Source organism: Gopherus flavomarginatus, chromosome 4 (genome assembly GCF_025201925.1).
Source record: "Gopherus flavomarginatus isolate rGopFla2 chromosome 4, rGopFla2.mat.asm, whole genome shotgun sequence".
Classification (NCBI taxonomy): domain Eukaryota; kingdom Metazoa; phylum Chordata; order Testudines; family Testudinidae; genus Gopherus; species Gopherus flavomarginatus.
Genome location: NC_066620.1, coordinates 53,288,976 through 53,311,616, shown reverse-complemented (window position 1 = coordinate 53,311,616; position 22,641 = coordinate 53,288,976). Strand labels below are relative to the sequence as shown.

The 22,641-nt window shown below is 38.6% G+C and overlaps 1 protein-coding gene and 1 non-coding gene across 7 annotated transcripts in view; both read right to left on the bottom strand.

Annotated features, from left to right (window-relative positions):
• The window catches only part of MARK1 (microtubule affinity regulating kinase 1), a 107,783-nt gene that overhangs the window by 12,761 nt on the left and 72,381 nt on the right, over window positions 1-22,641 (bottom strand). For 4 of the 6 annotated variants that reach the window (XM_050948511.1, XM_050948509.1, XM_050948512.1 and 1 more), the window contains 7 exons: window positions 22,361-22,597; window positions 22,164-22,283; window positions 16,393-16,492; window positions 15,836-15,948; window positions 13,394-13,568; window positions 11,606-11,798; window positions 7,343-7,441 (listed from right to left, as the gene is read on the bottom strand). In XM_050948511.1, coding sequence (XP_050804468.1) covers window positions 7,343-7,441; window positions 11,606-11,798; window positions 13,394-13,568; window positions 15,836-15,948; window positions 16,393-16,492; window positions 22,164-22,283; window positions 22,361-22,597 — 1,037 coding nt within the window. The remainder of the gene's footprint in view (window positions 1-7,342; window positions 7,442-11,605; window positions 11,799-13,393; window positions 13,569-15,835; window positions 15,949-16,392; window positions 16,493-22,163; window positions 22,284-22,360; window positions 22,598-22,641) is intronic. The other 2 variants (XM_050948514.1, XM_050948510.1) reach the window with 1 other exon arrangement.
• Window positions 11,273-11,455, bottom strand: LOC127050394 (U2 spliceosomal RNA). Its single transcript, XR_007774210.1, has one exon. It is a non-coding gene; the product is annotated as a U2 spliceosomal RNA (small nuclear RNA).

Below are 22,641 nucleotides of genomic sequence, written 5' to 3'. Positions count from 1 at the left end.
TCTGCCACCACTTAAAAAAAAACAAAAACAAAAAACAAACAAAAAATTTAGTGCCCTCACGCTTTCCAGCAGGGACTTGAAATTAGTCAGAGATGTGCCTTCTACAGTTCTTGTGAAAATCTGCCCAAATTTGGCCAAGTTAATAGCCTTTGAAATATCTCAGTTCACACACAGTCATTAGAGACTTGTTAAAGTTTAGCATCTGAAATCTCCAAAGATAGTATGTGATCATGTAATTAAAGACTATCATAATACATGGGTACGGAGGGGCCAAATTAAGGCTGAACAGACAGCCTTAATTCTGGCATTGCCCAACTTTTCAGAGCTTGATGTTGCATCTTATATGCTCTTTTAATGCAGTTTTTCTTCAGTATCTCTCTGTCTCTCTCTCTCTCTCTCACACACACACACACACACAACACACACACACACACACACACACACAACACACACACACACACACATTTCCATCAGAAGTTGATCATCCTGAGAATGTGCCCCAGGCATCACATTACTGCCTCAACCTTGCACCTCTGGAGCCATAGGCTCAAATAGTTATTGTGTTTTTAGTCACTAGTGGACATTTGTCCACCTGACAAAGTGATCACACAATTTTTCATAATTCATAGCCTCTGCTTAATTTATCACAGGACTGAAATAAGCAAAATCTCTGCAAGTTATGACTGGAGTATGGGATATTGGGCAGAGTGTATGGAGAATACTGTACTGCTAACTACAGTTACTAAAGATAATTAACTTCAGGATTGACTCACTTTCATGCACCCAATTGAAACACTAAATACTGTGGCAAACCCAGGACAAGTAGCTACCAAGAGAGGGGTAGTAATTAGTCCCAGAGGGGTTAAGAGGCCGCTCCCTATCTATTGAGGAGAGGGAGCCATGGAGAAATATGGTTCAGCTGGAACAGGGGTTACCAGGGAACTAATTAGGTAACTGCTGGAGACCTTTTTAAACCCTCCCTGGATGGGGCAGGGGGGAGTGAGAGAAGTTGCCAGCAAGTAGGTGCAGCAAGACTCTGAATCTTCCAGCAAGGAAGACTGCACCCTGTCCCCAGAAGAGGAGAAAACCAGCGCAAGAGACTGACTGAGGAAAGAATCAGCCAGACCCTGCGCGACCTGGAAGGACTTTGCTTTGCCCAAGCCTGTGTCCCCGAGGCAAAAAGGGACTGAGCCAGCTGAGAGAAACAGGTACTTTGCCACAATACAAACTGAACATCAAATATGTGTAGCTAATAATTGCAATTTCCCTAAATCAACCACTTCTTACAAGCACTGACAATCTACATTAACAGTTAATAAATACTCACTTTTTATATTGCAGGTGCCTAAATTAATGGATGGTAACCAACACATAAAAAGACTCTGATTTTAACAAAAACCACAAGTATTTTAGCTTTTGGATCAGACAGATTTCTCCTACAAAGAAGCTCATAGGAGTAGACTGCAGTAAGTTAAAAACACTATTGAGTTCTCATGAAGTTTTTAGGAAGTCTCCCTGTAGCGGGGCAGCTCCCCCACTCCAGGGAGAAGGTTGCTGCTAAGCTGGGCCCTGCCCCAATCAGGTCACAGCTGACCTGTATAGAAAGGCTGTGAGCCAGAGGCCCAAGAGGAGTTTCTTTCCAGGCTGGGAGAGAGTTGGGCCTGGCTGCCTGCAGAAAAGGTACTGGGAGTGAAGCAGGGCTTGGGAGAGCCAGAGGAGCCAGGGAGCTCCAGGCCGGCAACTCCCCAGGCTACAGGGCCTGGTCCAAGGCCCATAGTCGTACTGGGAGGCAGAGAAGGCAGCAGGCCTGAACCCCCTTGCCTATGATGAGTGGCTTTTACACTGTAGTCTGCCTCAGGGAGTGGGGGTTTGGCGATGACTGGCAGTAGCCCAGACTGAGGCAAGGTGGGGATTAGAGGGTTGGGGGTTTCCCAGAGAGCAGAGACCCATAGAAACTGGTGGAGGTATTGCCAGGGGACAGCCCCAGGGTAAACTCTTTTGGACCATGGAGCATCAGCAGAGGGATTCCTTGGAAGGGCAAAAGGTAATTTCACAAAGGAAGCACCCTTGTGCATACTTGGAGAGTGGCAGGGCCGGCTCTAGCTTTTTTGCTGCCCCAAGCGGTAAAGAGAAGCGGGAAAAAAAAGTTGTGATCAGCAGCACTTCGGCGGCTGCTCTCCCACGCCGCTTCATTCTTCAGCAGCAATTCGGCGGCCGATCCTTCCCTCCGAGAGGGACCGAGGGACCCACTGCCAGATTGCTGCTGAAGACCCGGATGTGCTGCCCCCTTCCATAGGCCGTCCCAAGCACCAGCTTGCTGCGCTGGTGCCTGGAGCCAGCCCTGGAGAGTGGGGATCTTATGAGTCTCTCTCTACTGGCATAAACCGAGTAGACAGTCCAGGCTTAGTCCTCAATAAATATAACTGAGGAAACTAAATTATAAAAAGGTGTGGGGGAAGGGGAGGTTAGACACTTCAAAGGTGGAATATACTGATGTATCATCACTAATCAAGCATGCTGATTCAAAAACTTAAAATATTAAAGTAAATCCTTCTCCAATTATTTTGAATTGTAGAAAAAAAGAGCAATGAGTTAAGGTAAGCTAGAGAAAATCAACTACTGTCAAACTCACACAGCAAATATTTAGCAAGTGGAGACTTCCCAATTTCTATATTTTCCCCAGATTTAAATTTCTGTATTTAAGTATTTTAACAATATTGCGTTCCTTCTTGCTGCCTCTGAGTTTGAATGTTTCACACTGATGTAGTGCATATTCTGCAATATAGCAAACATCATTATTCCCAAGAAAATGAAGAAAGCTACTGCATTTAGAAGTACACCTCTACCTCGATATAACGCTCTCCTTGGGAGCCAAAAAACCTTACCGTGTTATAGGTGAAACCACATTATACCAAACTTTTTTGATCCACTGGAGTGCGCAGCCCCGCCCCTCCCGGAGCACTGCTTTATCGTGTTATATCAGAATTCGTGTTATATCGGGTGTTATATCGAGGTAGAAGTGTAATTTACTTCAATTTTTTTGCTTGCTAAGTTTGACAGTGTTACATATTTGCTATTAAATGTCTTCACAGCTATCAATCTTCCAAAAAGAGATCAAATGTTAAACAGCTTGGAATTCTGACAGACGTGGAAGAAAGCTGACTACTTAAATACTTTGCTTATTCAAAAAAATGTGATGACAATAAAACTTTAAAAGCTAGTCAGGATAGATTGCAAGAAGTGCTATTTATGGACCCACTATTTCACAGATAACCAAAGGACTAGTGGACTCAGTACGGAGTATTAGAGAAAACGTAGTTCTCTAGTCCCTGTTGTACTTCAATAACTACAACCATGTCACCAATACTACTCCACAAGCTTATCGTTTAGTAATTGTTGCTACATAAATGGGTTTCTTCCATGCTTCCTGAGATCTAGACTCTATACAAATTATACAGGCTCCAACTGTTCTAGAAAGACTTCCAGTAAAAAAAGCTGTTCTTTGACAGAAAACTGAGTTTTCAATAAAACAAAGATTTGAGGGAAAGTGTTTGCTTTTTGCAGAAAATTTAGAATTGTCATAAGAAAAAAATACCTAAATATTGCTTTGATGGTGATATAATTAGATCAAAGAGCCCGGTTTGTAGAGAAGGGGAATTTAAGGCACCCATATTACAACTTCAGTGAGGTAATGCAACAGCATTTCAAAACTGAAATGTTTCTGTATTTGGACAAAATTGGTTGGTATTCAAATTTCCACTAAAGATCAATATTTTTTACAGTAAGAAGAAACATTTTTGACTACTTCTAATTAAATTTTCCAAATATCAACTAGTTAGCTTTGTTACATAAAAAAAATAAAAGTTAAATCAGCAGACATGAAAATTGCAAGACATAAGTAGTCTTATGATGTTTACCATATTTTGGATTTGAATTTTGGGGTATTTCTAAGGCAGCTATTACAATGCTGTCTAAGCGCCCTACAAATTACTTCAACCTTCTTGCTATACAATGCTTTACCGTAACCTTTAACCACCACAAAGTTATACATTCGTTCTTTAAAAGAGCCCATTTTCACTATGGAAAGCATATGACAAAGGCAGAAAGCACTGTAGTTTTAAGAGGCATTCTGTTACTTGAAAAATACCACAGCATCAGAACTCCAGGAGATGAAGTCCCTGTAGGAAAATTTTACAACTTAAGAAAAAAAAATTGAATATAAGAATTTTCAAATGAGCTTTGAAACTGAAAAAAAGCTCTAAGAGCTATAAAAGCAAGCCAGGGGGAGATACTTCTCAGATAGGTGTCTAATCTCACACACGGGGTTTCAAAGTTTTCACATGACCACTACAAGAACCCATGTCCTGTCCCATGAGGCCACAGTACTTAAAATGACAACACTGTACATTCAACAAGAGAACATTCCTTCTTGAACTTCCTAGAACAGACACAGTGGTGGTTTTGCCCTTAGGACAGCTAAGGCACCATGCCATTCTTTTTTCTTTTTTTTAAATTAGAGAAATAAGTTTCCTTTACTTCTCTTCCATACATCATTCATAGCTGTTCAATTAAACATGCCCCTTCATGATATATTCATGCATGGCAATCTGTGCTAGTACAGTGCCTTCTGTACACTAAGCAGACTGAAGCAGCAGCAGGACTTCACTGAATTGTCTGTCAGCCACATTGAAGAGCACAAGGAGTCACTGATGATAAAACTCTCCTATTTATGTGCACCTAATGTAAATTATAATGTTTCCCCAAAAAATTAGGCTCAGGGGTATCTCTGGATGGAGAACTATGGTGTTATGAATTTTGTAAACCAAATTCAAGTTGTCAAAACTAAACAACTACTTTGTGTCCAACAATATTTAGACCCTTCACGTAAAATGTTTAGCTTCAAAAAGCATGAATGAAATCCATCAAAAATGCAGTAGAAACAATAGTCCCAAAGCTAAATTACCAGACAGAAATTGTTACAATAATGTGTTGTAGAAAAGCCAAAAACCAAAACACACGAAAGGTGAAAGGAAAAAAATCTTGTTCAGCCACAGTTTCAAAATGCAGTTTCTTAAGAAACCAAGCACATGACAAAAAGCCAGCCTTCTCTTAAAAAGAAAATCACAGAAAATGAATAATAAACTGTAAAAAATAAAAGTCACCTCGGGTGGTCTGCCTACCAAACGGATTCCCTGTACAGGGAAGTAATGTGGATCCTGGGGAAGCAAACACTCCCAGTGGCAAACTTGCTATATTTGGAGGTGGGGAAGCCAAGAGAGAATTGATTCAAGTAGTCTGAGAAGTTACTTCTGAAATTGTTCCTGCAGCACTACAAGGCTTACAAGATAATGGGTCACCCAGATGCAGGATATTTGAACGAACAAATGGCAGGACACGAGAGCAACGCAGCTGGCAGGGACAAGTATGATCATAGCTATGAGAGTTCTATACATTTTGTGCAATTTCAGGAGCAGGGAGGGCCTATCACCAATATGGCCCAGTATGGAGGAACAGGTGCTGCAGTATACCGTGCTGCTAGCAAGTGACATTATCAACCATTTCCACCCATCTGTTGGCCCTTATGTCTGTCAATATGCTGAATAGTTACCAAGATCCTTGTAGCAGGTTTTTATTTGGAGGTTTCTAGCAGGGTGATCTCGAAGCACTGGCTGTAGGGAGAATACACATTGCCCCATCACTGTTGATACACTTAGGGATCTGGTGCAGATCCTAGAGCCCATACATCAATTTGGACAAGAGGCAGCCTCATTCAGGGCAGCATTTCTGGTAGCATTTTCTGCGACTTTTAGGATCGGCGAACTAGTACCTGGGTCCTGCAAGAACTCTTGTAGAAGAGCTCTGGCATTAAGGGATATACACTGGGAGGGGGAGTCTGGGATTTTAACTTTGAAGAGGTCAAAAATGGATCAGAGACCAACGTAAATCCAGTATCTCTTCAAAATCATGGGCAATTAAGAATAATTTGTAAAAAAATAATAAGTTGCCTATATACTGTACTATATATAGTTAAATCTATTTAAAAGAAATCATCAATATTTTGTGCAATCAGAAAATTACGATCTATTAGATATTTTAAACTTAAAACTATTTTCCTCTATTTTTAACTACCACCTCAGTTCTAATATGCAGCAAAGAAGCCCATCAGTAACCAAAATATAATTCTTACCATGGAAATAATGGCTGTCTAGTCCTCTATAGATTCAGATGGAAATGTCGATCAACTGGTTACACTATTATACCCCAAGAGTTCAAAAACTTATTTCTAACCCATTCTTCTGTGTTGTTGTGTTAATTATATAGTAGTGTTAGAATGTTTTAAGTGTCACAAAAAATATTTTTAAAAAATTGCTTCCTCCCCCTCCCCCGCCATTTTCATATGTTACATGATACTTTATATATGAAAATTAACAACCCTATCCTTTGGGAATTCAGAGAAAAATACTGCCTGTGCAGTAAAACTGATCGCTATGAAACTTCCAACACTATTGATTCCATAAGAGTGGATAATGGAAACATAGTTCGTTTACTGGCTTTACTATGATGGGGCTTTTCTACCCTTTACAACTTTACGGTTTTACATTTAAGTACAGTACTGATACGAATGTAGGTTAGTGTTTAAAAATACAAAAGAATTTGTATGCTCCTTCAAACCAATCTCCATACAAATTTTATAGATATACTTTGCACTTAAGTCAGACACTGCAAATTACAACTTCTATTTTGTGAATTTTTTTTTAAGCTAAAAGGTAATTTTAATGGTCTGTGTCCATTAATGTGCAAGATGTTTTGTTAAAAAAATATTTAATACACAGTAATCACCCCCAACTACCAAATACAGTAAAAGGGCAGAGTCAATTACAGAAATATTTGGGACAAATGAGATAAGCAAGACTCACAAAGCTCTTTTATGCCAATTAAATAGTTACATCTTTTACACACACACACACACACACACACACACACACACACACACACACAGCTATACTGTAAAAAAGAGCCATCCTCTGGATCATCCAGAATATTGTGTCTGAATTGTTTTGTCTATTTAGATTGCAAACTCTTCTGTCTCTCTCTTGTACTCTTTGTAAAGTGATGGCGCTACTCCTGACAATATTATTGCATGGAGATGGTTAAAGGCAGAATCACAATATTTGTCTAATTTTGTCATAATCTGACTGACGAATATTCAGGCACAAACTTTTCTGCAAGTTTAACTTGCTCCACACCACAGCATCTTTCATAAGCATATTGGCTAAATGTTTAACTCCTGTGTCATACCTCAGCACAACCTCTCAGATTTTTGGCTAAGCCAACAGAGTACCTGTTATCTTTCCCATTCTGTATTGCAGAAAAGCGATCTGAAGAGCGCTCACAAACATAAGTGTTCCTTCTGGTCATTCCACCAACAGGAAATATGTTGTTCTAGGAGGAGAATAAAAATGAGCGATAACAGATACAGTTAATTAACACACATTTTAAATGAAGTTATCCAGAAAGACACAAATCAGCATCTAAGAATATATTTGATTTAACAATGTGGCATCTAAATTCCAGACCAGTGGTTTTCAATCTTTTTTCATTTGCAGATCCCTAAAAGATTTTGAATGGTGGTATGGTTCCCTTTAGAAATCTTAGGCATAGTCTGTGGACCCCCACAGGTCCACAGACGACAGGTTGAAAACCACTGCTCGATGGTAACAACAATCTTTTGCAGTCTACGGACCCCCATGGTCCGTGGACCACCAGTTGAAAACCACTGTTCTAGACTCTGAGAGAAGACATTAAATGTAGAGAACAACTTAATTAAACCTGTTGACAAAGTACTTATTGGAGCATCTATCCATTTCTAATGCTCCCATCACCATGCTGTATAGGCTCCACTGAAATTCACTGAATAAAAGCAAGGAAAGTGTAGTTAAGGGGAAAACTGGCTTTATTAACATTCAATTTCTGCACACAATAAAGAAGTCCTATAGGCCCTGATCATCCAGTGCGACTGGGACACCCACATAGAAGTGACATTGAAGTCAACAGGACTCCACGCAAGTTTAAGGGCTTCCCTGTGTAGATTTAGTTGCCCTCAGCACTTTAATCCTACAATTTGTTGTCCTTTGTTGATGATGACAAATCTTTCAATCTGCACTGCAGTACTCAATGTCAGTATTCAGCTGAAGTCAGGCATTAACAAGAACTAAGGAGGATTTTGTCCTCACCCACCATAGTGACGGGTGCCAAATAAATGTGTAATATTAAGAAAAAAATTCTCTTTTTTGCTAGTTAAATGTGCTCCCCTACCTAAAATCTATTTTTAAAACGTTTCTGACAGCTAATTATTTCTTTAGAGCTCATTAGAGCAGTCATAAACAGATAGTTAACGGTTAATGTCTCTTTTACCTGTAAAGGGGTAACAAACAGTGAACCTGGAGCACCTGACAAGAGGACCAATCAGGAGACAAGATACTTGCAAATCTCGTTGGAGGGAAGCCTTTGTTTTGGGGTGTTTCGCGGGGTTTTTGTTCTCTCTGGGTTCTGAGAGGGACCAGACATATAAGCAGATATCTCCAAATGTCTGAAAGAGCCTCTTCTGTTCAATTTAATAAGGACCAATTAGGAAGGCGGTTTAGTCTTTTTGTTTGTTTTCTTTATTTGCAAATGTGTATTTGCTGGAAGGATTGTATCTCTGTTGCTGAAACTTGTATTTGGGCTGGGGGGGAGGATTTTCTCTAGTCTATAAGCTGAAAGACCCTGTAACATTTGTCATCTTGATTTTACAGAGACAACTTTTACTTTTTTCTTTCTTTTAGTAAAAGCTTTTCTTTTTAAGAACTTGATTGATTTTTGGCTATCTTGTGTAAGATCCAAGGGGAGGGAGTCTGCACTCACCAGGGAATTGGTGGGAGGAAGGAGAGAAGGGGAGAGGAAAAGCCTGATTTCTCTCTGTTTTAAGATTCAAGGAGTTTGAATCACAGTGATCTTCCAGGGTAAACCAGGGAGGGGAAGCCTGGGAGAGGCACGGTGGGGGAAAGGGTTTACTTTCCCTGTGTTAAGATCCAGGGGGTCTGGGTCTTGGGGTCCCCTGGGAAGGTTTTGGGGGGACCAGAGTGTACCAGGCACTGCAAGTCCTGGTTGGTGGCAGAACAAGATCTAAGCTGGTAATGAAGCTTAGGGGCGTTCATGCTGATACCTCATCTTTTGGACGCTAAGGTTCAGAGTGGGGGCTCATATCATGACAAGCAATTTCAAATTTGAAGTAAATTTCTCTTATAAAGTGTTTTGGAAAATATACTACACTAATACAGATCATATTTCAGCATGGCCAATTAAAACACTCCACAATCTATGTAAATGCAAGAAAGCGTGTGGAATAGGCTGTGGTCATAAGACAGTTACTTCAGCAAGGACAAGGCACACGAACACTTGGATCCAAACTTTCATCCATTCTAAAATTACAAAAAATCTCTTGTACACAATGGGACATTTGGGATAGCTGCTGTGAATTTTAAATACGTGTATAGTAGAATCATAGAGTCGTAGGACTGGAAGGCACCTTGAGAGGTTTTCTAGCCCAGTCCCCTGCACTCAAGGCAGGACTAAGTATTATGACCATCCATGACAGGTGTTTGTCCAACCTGCTCTTAAAAATCTCCAAGTACTACTGTTATGCTTATGTGTCAATACGTTAAAGGCACAAAAACAGGCATATTTATGTGTACAGTGCCATGGCATGCATAGTTTTTACAGCCAAGAAGACTTTCTTGAAAGTTTCATAGGTTTTGCTTATTCTTTTAAAAATGGTTTCAGGCTTACAAATGTATCATTAAAAGAGTAAAAAATATGAAGTGTGCTTTTTTTTTCCCCCTCCAAATTTACAAACAAGGGGGCCTTTGGACCCTGATAATCCTGAAGTATAGATTGTTGTACAGGAGTTTACATTTTCAAGTCAATGATTTTTGATGCTCTTTTAAAAGTAAGCTGAGGCTGCTCTTGAAAGAAACTGAAGTTATGCTGTTTTGAATACAGTACATCCGTCTCCTTTATCCCCCCCGCCTCACATCATAGAACAAAAACTGCAAAGAACTACTGAGTAATCTTTACGGTTTCCTCATCTAATGTTATTTTATAATATAGATTAACCAACTGCAACACTTGGTTTTAAACTAAACTGTTACATAATGGGAATCAATGTGTGTAAGGGACAATAAACATTTTCTAACAAATCTAGGTCTTTCCCATCACATTAGCCTTAAAATGATTCAAAATGAATTTTTTTTCACCCCACCTCTCTTTGGCAAATTAAAGTTAAAAATTATTTACCAACAAGTTAGAGGGAAATTATAAAGGAAATGGTGGTTCAACCTTAACTGTAATATCAGATGCCACTACATCTTAATCTCGCTCATGAAACCTCTTTCACAAGTGCTCTAAAATAGTAACAGATTTATAATGAACAATCACTGTAGTGCTTATTAGCAAGTAAATCAATTTCTCACTCTACCACTAAGATACTTCATTTAATTAGTTCACTGTAAGCAAAGAAATGTTTTTGACATATCAGCTTACAACACACACCAGCATAATCAGTTTTTGGAAAGCATGGAAGATTTACAATCCAATGAAATCTAATCTCACAGGACAAAAAGTTCCAGTACGTGTTTCACACAGCCCCCACTTCAAGTCCCCCCCAGGGAGAGATTTTTAAACAAAATGAAGGGTTAAAAGCAGTTGTGTGACATATTGCAGACACTGTCTGTGAGAGGAAGGAATCTTTATAATTTACCAGATTTAAAAGTTGATTTTGTCTGAAGAGAGAATTTCTTTAGCAGTGGCATGGATTCCATGGAATCCAACATGGAGGTCCCAGTGTACTAAATCCCAATGGAAAAAGCAAATTCTTACAGTCTATCACATGGATACTTTTTGCCTGACTGCACTGTACAAGCACTACTATCTTGATACTTAACCAGTTTCTGTCTTCTCTTGAAAAAGACTGCACAGGTTTGATTCGCATTACAAAAGTCTCAGATTTTGTACTACAAGTAATTTTCTTATTATGAGTTCATGCTTTTAAATGAAGTATCATATATTCCTGTAAAGGTAACAAGCAAAAAGTTTTGACTGTATGCCCTGAAGACCCTTGATATTGCACAAGCCTGCCAACATTTTTAGGTTAGAATATTAAAGTAGAAGAAAAAATGCTTCCAATAAGTAGTCCAACAGCTGTCTGGAAGCTTTTTTTTGTATTCTCCCCAAAAGGAGATGGTCCATTTCTGGAGATACCACAATATCAGGTCGATGCCTGGGGTGGACAGAGCAAGCTTCTATTCCATCTTCCTGTTTCAAAAATCAATTTAATATACAGTTCTCAAATGACATATCAGATATTAAACTGATAAGTACAGATATAACAGAAGATAATAAATTGCTTTTAAAAAGCATATACAGCATAGCTTCTCATTGGTACACAGGAATAAGCTATCAAAATACACAGTTAACAGATTATACGCTAACTAATATAAGACTAATGCCTATATAAGATGCCAAGCACATAGCAGATATTGCCACGGCTGATTTAAAAACACTCACGCTTGGAACTGCAGACGCTTTCTTTCTTTCTGGACCTACAAGTGGACTTGCTGCTATTTCTCCTTTGGATCCAACTGTAGTGCTGCTAAGTTTACGCGACACATCTTTGTCCCATTCCTCTTTCTGTTCACTTTCCACACTATTTGCCTGAGCCCTTTTTGTGTATGATACAGCAGGAGGAATTGATGGACCAACTGTCAGATAAAAACAAAATTACACTATCTAAAAACAATCATTGCTTCTTCCTCAGTCAATATACTCTGAGGTATGATTCTCTACATGTGGAAAAAAACCTTTGGAATGTCTAAGACTGCAAGGTTGATGTATATGCTACCTGTAAAATGTGATCGTTACAGACATTAAATTATCTTTAAATAAATTTGAACTACCTGTCTCCATTACAAATTTGAAGACACGTAGTGTACGTTCAGTACTTCCTGTTTCATATTAGTATTGATTTACAAGTTTCTACTTATATTTTAGTTCTAATTTTAACTGATTTTAACCATCAATTTGCTAAAAACAAAGCAAAGAAAATGGGATGGGCAAAATGATAAAAGGGAAACTGTTCCAAATTATTAAAACAAATATTTTTTTAAAACCTTTCCCTACTCTAGGGTGGCCACTAATGCATCCCCTGAATACTGGACAATCTAATACTTTTGGGAATGGCATGGGCCCATTCCCGCCTGTGTGACCTCATCTCCATCAGCATGACCTTGCAATCACCATCTGTGCGAGGTTATACTGCATGCAGGATCGCTGTACGCACCTGGACAACACGAGTGGGGTCATACACAGGCAGCACACTCTTCAAAATGGTGTCTTCCATGTGAGAGACTGAATAACGCCACATCTGGTTTTACATTAGTGTCAGACTGGACAAAAGCAGGACGGCTTTGCTTAAAACTGGACATATGGTCTGCCTACCCTTATCCTCACTCTCCTCAACCCATGAGTAAAGCTTTTGTCCACAGAATAAATTAAAACTATTTTATTTACTTTATGCTTATGTAGGGAGAATCACAGCTCTCCCCTCAACAGTTCTTTCTGAGCAGATCCTCAGCTGGTGTAAAATATACCACTCCATTTATTTCAATGGAGTTCGACAGCTTGCATTAGCTGAGGATCTGCCCCAATGTATTATTTACTTCTGTGGAAAAAAACCCCACTACTGATCTTTACAGGGGAAACAGGATTGGTGAGATGTGGAAGTCAAAGTAGGAGGAGGAAAGGGTCAAGAGTTTTTCAGTAAAAAACAGTTTTAGCATTTGACTGCCTGTTTTTGTTTTTAAACTTTTCATATTTAAAATGTGAATATTTACTCCATTTTGTATACCTACTACCATCTGAAGATGCTTCCCAATAACTCTGTAACATGATTATCCCTGGCTAACTCGATAACTTGGCCTTCAGTCTCAGAATGCATAAAACACAATAGCCTGCATTCTTGGAGTTTATTCAGATCAGGCGTTAATGATCTCTCCCACAAACTATGAATTTGCAATACAGTGTTTTTAAAAACACTAAACTAATTTTCTGTTATATTCAAAACTATAACTGGTATTTAATTCTATACAGAATTTAAAAGGTGATAGCTACACCAAAGTAACAAACCCCAAAGGGTCAATTCTATTACGCTGGCCCACATTTACCACAGAAGCGCTCATACGGATAAGAAGCATCATGGTGTGGTGTGATGAGGCACACAAGAAATGCACAGAGAGGTGGAGTGCCAGGCTCACAAAACACTGCACACTCAGATTTTAAATTGTGTATGTTACTTTACTTGTTTGAATGTCATCCCCACCATGATCACTGAACCGTCGTTGTTTCTGATTGGTCGATATACTCCGCTGGACTTTCAGGTGAGCAGGAGACTGCATAGAGCTGTTGTTGAGGTCACTGCTGGGTCGAGACCTTTGACTCAGGTTACTACTGGACAGGGATTCACTTCCTTCAAACTACAAGCATAAGAAAGCATTTTAAATATTTTTGAAATGTAGACCAATTAACATTATCAGCACTACCGTATCATTATATAGTGAAGGATTCCTATATTAAGCACTTAATTTGGTCATTCAGGCTTTCTAATTACATAGGCTAAAATAGAAAAAAGCCTATTTTAAAATGTAATTTTCTTCAAGACTTCATAACTTCAGTTATCGTTGTTTAAGCTAATCCTGCCCATTCAGAAGTGTGAAAAATCAATAACACCTCTGCAAATGTGCTCAAATTACACCTGCCTAAACATGAATGAACTTGTTCTAAATGTACAATTAGAGCTCAGAACAATGAGCATTATTTAAAAGAAAAACCATGAGAACCTCAATATTAAGATACTTTATCTAGTTTTAAGGCTTTTTTTTTCTGCTGATAACATTTTTAATATCTCAACAATTTCAGAACATTTTCAAACATACTTGGAATAGTAAGTCCAGAAATTAGGTCAGGAAAACAAGTAGTAATGACTTAAGGATGTTTCAGTGCCTTTAACACATTCTTTGGGCCTAGGTAATCCAGCCTTTGCCTTCACAGTCTCTAACAAGCACTATAAAGAAAACTGTTAGTAATTGTCTAAATTTAACTGCTAACAGATTTCTTAGATGGAAAGATGCGTCAGATTCCTCCTCTGTACCAACATACAGGAGTTCGGGGATGGGCAGTGACTAGTGAGAGAATGCACTGGAGGATGGGTATATCAAAGCCATGCTGTCAAAGTGGAGAAGCACTAGGAGGCAGTGTGGAAACAAAGTTCCTCCATGAGCAAGGTCCCAGCTGTGGCTGGATCTATTGAGATCACTGAAGAGCTCAAGTTATCTTCAGATTTCTGCTAGTTCCACAAGAGTTAGACAAAGTTTCCAGTCCCAGTACAGGGTTAACTCACAAAAATTATGAAGAGGCTCATTATTCTTTAAGAATACAATAAAATAAATAATGAACCCTTGTTCAGTTAAACTAGTTAACAAAATAGTGTACCCAAACACAGTATTTTGTAAGAATTACTGCTATCGTGAAATACTATATTTTCTGGTTTTTTTAGTTGTATCTCACAGTTAATACTTATTGCACTTAAGTTTAAATGTTATTTTTCCTGTCACTTCACACCATTTCTTCTGCATAATAAAAGCTAGTAGTTTATAAACAATACATTTACAGAGACAAATTCAAACCTCAGACCATCTAGCCTTGCATGTGTCAATGAATGAGATACCGTAATTATTTAATCCTTAGAACAACGTACTTGTCACTTAGAATTCTACACTGAGGGACAAGAGCAGACTGAGTGGGAATATTAATTGTGATTTAAGTCCCTCTTAAAATTTCCAAGTCAAATCACACACCCAGTAACTAGAAATTCTTCCTGCTCCCTGGCGTAGCACTCCTCAGTGGCATCACAAACTGCTAAGAAACAGCCAGATCCCAATGTGTTCATCATGTAGGATTAGCCAACCTCTCAAGGTCTGAATAATCATCTGATGTCCATTAATTCTTGGTGTGGCTGAGGCAGTGCTGCAGAAGAGTTTTATTCAGCCTCTTTCATCCTACATTGCTCTTAGAAGGCCAAGAGAAGCCAAGGGTAGATGACGCTGATTTACAATTAAACAGGTTGCACAGGATTCATCACTTTGCCCAGTGAATATTATTGGTAAATATGTTTTTAAACTGATGTTTGTTATTTCCATAGAACACTTAGGACCAGATCCAAAGCCCACTGAAGTCTACAGAAAGACTCTTGGGAACTTAATGGGTTTTGGATCAGGACCTCGGTAAGTCTCTTCACTTTGAGTAGCAGATTTCTCACCTCTCTCCAATTCCATAATTTTAATGGACACAATGGACAACAGTGAATAGAGCTAAATTTCCAAGTGCTGTGTCATTTTCCATATACACCACCACCCCTGCCAATGGAACTCAATCCTAATAATTAACGCCACAGCTGTTACATTCTTGGGCCTCTCCTGAATACCATCAAATCACGTACAACGGCTAACTGTCTAGTAATGTGGAAAATTGCAGATAATTACATTTTATTTGTTAGTTAAAACACACTTAAACCAGGTCTTCAAAGCAAGGTCAGAGCATAAATGAATTGTCACCCAACCCAAGCTCAACTAATTTCTGAAAGTCTTATACAAAGTGAATATAAAATAAAAAACCCAAATATAACGTGTTCAGTACAACTAGGTTTAGAACTCAAACTGGTAGATACAAGTCAGATAAAACTTACTTCAGGTGGTTTTCTGCCTAGAAGCAGGTAAGTAGCCATGACTTCATCATACTTTTGCTTTACTAAAGACTCATGGATCTCCTCTCTTGAAAAACCCATAGTGACCATTATGTCTAAAAATAAACAAAAATAAAAAGCAGAGTTTATTCTTAGCAGGACAGGTGCCCTAGAGATTCCTGGCAATGTATACACACTGAAAATGGAAAACACAAAATTTGAGGATAACTGATGATTCTACAATCCAAATGAGTTTACACTGTATTTATTGTTCAGTAATGAGAAGACTACAGCTCCACTGTTCTCATTGTTACTACTTTCTTGAAAACTTTGTGCCTATGCTATTTAAAATGAATAAACTAAACTATGCCTAACCTGGCAAAGCACAAAGTAGCTCTAGAAAGGGCACCATGACTAAGTTAAAGTTTCTCATTTAAATAAACAGCAAATACATTTTACTTTTGTAATAAACCAATTCCCTTTGTGGCACTTACTATCAAATTGTTTTATTTGCAATAAAACATTTATCATCTATCTCCATATTATATGAAAATCCTTACCTATTCTTTTAGTGTCATTAAAATCTGGTTCTGGCTCAGTATATGGCTTTAATTCTTCCTCTTCATGGCCAACATTAATCCACCGATCCTTCATAATTTGCTAGGAAATTAAACAAATCTCAGCTAAAGCATTACACTGTTTATTCAATTAGGACTTTAAAGTAAATTGAAAGCCTCCCATTGATTTTAAAGGGAACTGAATCAGACCCTGTAAGCTCTGGTTTAGAAAACAAGATGTGTTTCTTAGTTCCAGCATCAACTGATACATATTTATGTGAACAACAACAATACTGCTTGGCCAATTAACTAACCAGGAATAGGACCTTTAGAAAAGGAGATCTTGTATCACAGCAGTGCTCAAAAGCTACCAGTATCTGCATGGTGAAAAGACAGACATAAATTGCCCTTTTATGTAGTTACCATAATAACAAACCACAGTGATTGCTATTAGGACAGATGTTTAAGGGAATTTTTAGGGAATTATCTGCAGCTTATAACTTAAGATGATGCCCTGCCAGCTTAATAGGTTCTTTCAATCTCTAAATTTTTCTACAAGGCTTTTCAAAATAAAAAATGAAACTAACATGCGCTGTCATTATCTCATAAGAATATTCTATTACTGTACATCTTTACACACAGGTTACACAGGCTGACTTGCATGTCGTATTTGTCTAAAGCAAAAAGGGTCAAGCAGCATCTAAACAAGGCTCAGTGGCTGCCATAACCCTGCTCAGGAGCCAAGAAAGGCTCCCTTAAGCGTGTGTAGCTGGAGCTGCAATAGTGTATCTCTGGTGACGTCAGATTGATGTTTACGGTTGAGACTTTGGGCATTATATTGTTTTCTGATGAGCTGTTTATTCTGACCTCCTCCCACTCTCTTCTTAACTCCTTGTGCCCTCAGTACTCCTCTATATCCTTCGCTTCCCCATCTCTTCTTCCATGTCCTCGTCTTCAGCATTCCTTTGTTCCAATTAATTCATCCCCAATTAATTCATCCTCTCCTTACTTTCTCCCTCACCCCTTAAAAGATTTAACATGCATTAAAAAAAAATCACCCCCCAAAAAAATCAGATTTAAAAACAAAAAAAAAAACAAACAGTACACTTGTCAAATCAGCATTATGGTTGAAGGTCAGTCCCTGTCTCTGTCTCCCCTATCTGTCTCTCTCACACTCTCTGCTTGGACATTACCTAGTACAACAGGACCCTGAGTTTGGTTGAGACTTCTATGTGCTACTGCAAAACAATTTATTCCAAAACAATTAGGGCAATTATCACTGGCTATGACCATTCATCTTTTCTTGTGGATTGTCTCTCTTCAAAACATATTCACAGTTCATCTCAAGAAAGAACTTTGCATTTAACTATTTCCATGCGATACAACCATCTTTAATATTATAGACTATATCTATGCATTTTTGGAAGATTTCTTCCTGATTCACCTTGCCATTCCTGAACAATCAGAGGGAATCTCAAAACTCCACCGAATTTGTTCCTTAAACACATACCTACCTCCTGCTGAATGGCTAGAAACAATACTTATCCTTCAGCTACCATGACAGGCAGCAAAGCTTTTTTTGGAGATTGACACAAATGCCGCTCACCAGGTTGCCAAAAGAGAGATGTGACCACCTATCTATCATCCCCCCATAGATTCCAAAAATGTCACTTCCAAACCACTTCAGTTGAATCCCTTAAGAGGGAAAAGCTCAATTTTCCTAGGATGTAACATGGCTGCCAAACTAAAGACCCATATCCGTCTTACTACTATTAATAGTACAAATAATAAAATCTTAAAATAGATATGTCAGATATTCAGATGTCAGTTCGCTTATTAGCCAACTAATGTTTTGCTGACAGTAAGACCACCAGATATACGATTAAAATTCTGCCTCAGAAATAATCTTCATAATTATTTTTGCTAATGGACACAAACTGCTGCTGTCTTCTGGCCACAGACTCAGCTGACAGTTGACTGTGATTATTTACAAGGAGTCTTATCACATGATCGTCGCCAGGACTATTACTATCCAACTGCAAGGTTCACAACAGACAGAAGATGTTGGAATCTTTCAGTTCATTAGTAGTATTCTCAGCAAATAGATCAGGAATGCAAAACTATTTGTACAATGATATTTTTGGCAAGAGAAACCACCCTTCTAAGAAGCATCCCATTCCTCCTCTCCATCTCCACTAGATCTTCCAGCAACATGACTGGACCAATACCATTTCTGATGCAGTGCTATTAGTTTTGTTCCTCTCCTATCTATGGTTCAAAGCTTCTCTAATCTAGTCCTCCATCTTTTAAAGATGAGAATGTTTTTAAGCTAAAATTCACTAATTTTTGTCAATTAAGTACATTAACTGAGACGTATTATCTAGTTATTGTTCAATATCCAAAAAAGCCCACTTGCAGTAAAGCACTTTTAAAGTATATGGAGATGATCTAGCTTCAGAAGGATCAGTATTACATTTTTAGTGAGTTCAGTCTGGCTTTTGGTCAGCTAATTGTACAGCAACAGCTTTGGTCAGGATATTTTAAAATCTGATCATCAACCCAAACTACATTTCAACTGACTAGATGCTGTGCAATGCACTTTGCCTGAAGTCTTAGGGAAGATGATCTAGTAATGTTCTGGCTTGGTTTGAGACTAGTTAGTCTCAAAAACATTCATTTTGTTATTCTTCATAACTATAAATCTGCCCTGTTGCAATTTCCCTATTTCTCATTTCTTTTGAGCTTGAAATCTTGTCAATTTAAAGTTGTCCCAAGTAGTTTCTGGTAGTGTACCTGCCCCTAAATCAGAGGTTCTCAGGACAATTTTTTTGGTGGCCTCAGAGTGTGGCCACCAACTCCTGCTGGTGGTCACACTCACACTTTTTCCTAAAATACTTGATTAGCTTTAGGAAAACTAAATACATATGCACATATACATGTCCAAATCATTGTAATTTATTTATTGCTAGCTAGTATGTTAATATCATTTTTCACAACAGACAAACATACAAGTATCACTGTTCACAGCAGACTTACTCAGCCCTGGCAAGCCTGGGGACAAATTAAGCCCTGAATGCAGGGTTGGGGGAGGCAGTGGGGGGCTAGAGCCTAAAGCCCTGCAATAAGAGCCCGAAGCCCAGGGACAGAGCCTGAAGCCATGTGGCCAGAGCCTGCTGCCCCTCCACCCCAGGGCTGAAGCCCAAAGCCTGAGCCCCACCACTCCTGGGTAGGTGGGGAACTCACTGGCTGCCTGCTCCTCCAGCGTTGTGCCCCAAGTGTCTCCAGAGGGGGGCAGCGCTCAACCATTGCTGCTGGCCCCAGCATCCAGGAGCAACAGAGAGGGCGAGAAGACTCTACTTTGTCCTCCCCCCATCACAGCCCAGGAGGCTATGGCTGCAAGAAAAGCTCCTGGTGGCCAAATTTGAGAAACACTGCCCTATATAACCCATCAACAACATTTGTGAATGTAAAACAACATTTTCCTACTTTTAAAATATATGTTTCCCTGTTTGTATGAAAAAGGCCTACACGAACAAGGTTTATAATATTTACATAACACATACCAGCCCAAGAGCTAAGCCTACTACTTAAGGCGCTGTTTCTTCAGTTCCAATTTTGCTGCTGCTGTTCCTGGTAAACACCCTCTTGGGGAAAAAAGCCACACACTGGATCTCTTACCAGAGCAGCATGAGAGTGTCATGCTAGTGCATGGCTCAGAAACAAAAAATGACCAGTAACAAAATAGAGTGAAGCTGACTAAGCAAAATACTGTCAAAACACACAAACTAAAAAGAAAAAAATATTCTCAAATCTTTTCCAGTTACAATTAATATATATAGTTATTGGAACAGTAACAAGAGCAGCATTTTCTGATGGAAATGTGAATTTTAAGTTGATTTTGTCCCTTCAGCTAACAGGCTGAAAAGACTAGAAGCAGCACTGAGGAAGATATATAAACAATTTATTTCCAATACATGTACCCTAAACTTTTCACCCCAAATACTACTTCATATCTCATTAATAAAATGCATTTTTGTGATGGTGCTCTCCTTCAAATTAGAGGATGGATTCTTGCCCAATGTTTCATTTCAAGAGTGCCTCAGACTCTGTTTATTCACTCCCTTTTTGCAGATATTTGGCGGTAACCCATTTTCTACCCTAGAAAAGCAGGCTCCTGTATGGCTGCCATCAGCAACACTCTACAGGGACAATGATGGGTTTCAAAGAATAGGAGTATATGGTTGTCATACTCAAACACTAAGGAGCCAAGTTATGCCTCCAGGGTTTCCAAGAATCTTAAGTCTCAAGTGCTGGACCTGAATCTCCTTACAAAAAGAAACTTATAAATGGAAGGCTGGAAGAAGCCATTCATTCTGAAGTCAGTCTTTCAGCTTCTTGCATCTTATCAATGTATTCTCTAGGCAGGAATATAATGTAATTTATTACAATCTACCAATCAGAAAACGCCATTACCCAGCTTCCATCCAACTGTTGAACACAGCAGTTAGTCGGAAATGAAAAATATTTGTGACAAATCACAAAGTAAGCCCAGCTTGAAAGAAAAAGCTGTATACAAGCACAGCTCACTATGAATATGCTTCCTAGCCAGGCATGCAAGAAAGCTCAAATTACTACACTGGAAAGAAAAAACTGCTTAAATGGGATGAATGCTCTGGAACAGCATCCCCTGCTAGGAAAGCAAACACATGAAGATAAAATAAAGGTCACTAGTGACTAATGCACCTCAAACATTTTATCATCCATTGTACTTTTTATTTCGGATACTGGATGGGCATTATCAAATAATAAATCTTTCTTTGCCACAGATCTCCAAAAGCAATATAAAATGGCAATCAGATTTGTGGTCTAAATCTATACACAAAAAATATTTGGTGTAATACACTACACTATCTCTGGAGCCAATCAGCAAACATATGCTGTGGCAGCATTTTACATTAAACTACTTGACTAAATTGTACATTTTGAAGCACCTTACAAAACTGTTAAATAACTGCTTAAAACCAGATTTCCCCACTCCTGGTAAATCTGGCATACATTTTTTACAGACAAAACAGCATGACTCATTTCTGTGTGAATTCTCATCAAACAGATTTTTAGCTGAAGGACAGGACAGAACTAGTAATATTATTTCTTGGTTACCAAAAAATAAAATTATTAATGCTCAGGAAATTAGGAGAGAAAACAAGATTAAGGAAAACTAGCTAACAACTATCAAGTTTACCATTGTAACAGCTTTCAATATTCGTGTTTATGATACCAGACAAATGAAAACTCATTTCCCATTATAGTCAGAGCTATTCATCTTGCCTCCACCCTCCAGGCAGTAGGCTGGCAATTTTAAGTCATGGCAAGAACTCTTGGGGCATTCCTTCGCACTGATTTTGTTTTACCTCAACCAAAAAAAATGTTCCCCAAAACAGCCATCTACAACCCTGTTCTGCTTTCCACATTTTTTTGAACTAGCTTCAAGTTTAACCATTTGCAAGAAGTCAACTGGAAGCAGTTCGCACTTTGTAATGATCTTAAAGTGACGGTCCTTTGATCGGCCAAAAGTTAAGAAAGGGAAAAAACTCCATGGCCTTTTCTCATATTCAAACTGCACTGCCATCTGCAATGCTTCCTGACAATCCTAGGAACTGCAGGCCTCTACAACAGAAATAAAGTGGGATCTTTCTTTCAAAAACAATGTCCTGTCTGGTTATTGGAGTAAGTAGTTCATTCTTGCTGTGAAGATAATTTCAGAAATTACTTACTTCTAAGCTCCCTCGTTTTACTGGATTCAGTACCAATAGTTTTTTCAGTAGATTTTCACAGTCTGTGGACATATAGAATGGAATACGGTACTTTCCCCGTAATACTCGCTCCCTCAGTTCCTAAATAGAAAAGAATATATATTCTTGATGCTGAAAAGTCAGCAAATTGAAATTGAGATGTTAAATTTTAACTGTACCTTTAAGTTCTGACCATCGAAGGGCAGGGAGCCACTGACTAGTGTGTAAAGAATAACTCCAAGACTCCATACATCCACCTCTGGGCCATCATATTTCTTTCCTTGAAAAAGTTCAGGAGCAGCATAGGGTGGGCTTCCACAAAAAGTGTCTAGTTTGTTACCAATTGTAAATTCATTACTAAAACCAAAATCTGCAATTTTAATGTTCATGTCAGCATCGAGTAGTAGGTTTTCTGCCTAAGAGAAAAATATTGAAAGAAAAATGAACAAATGTATATATC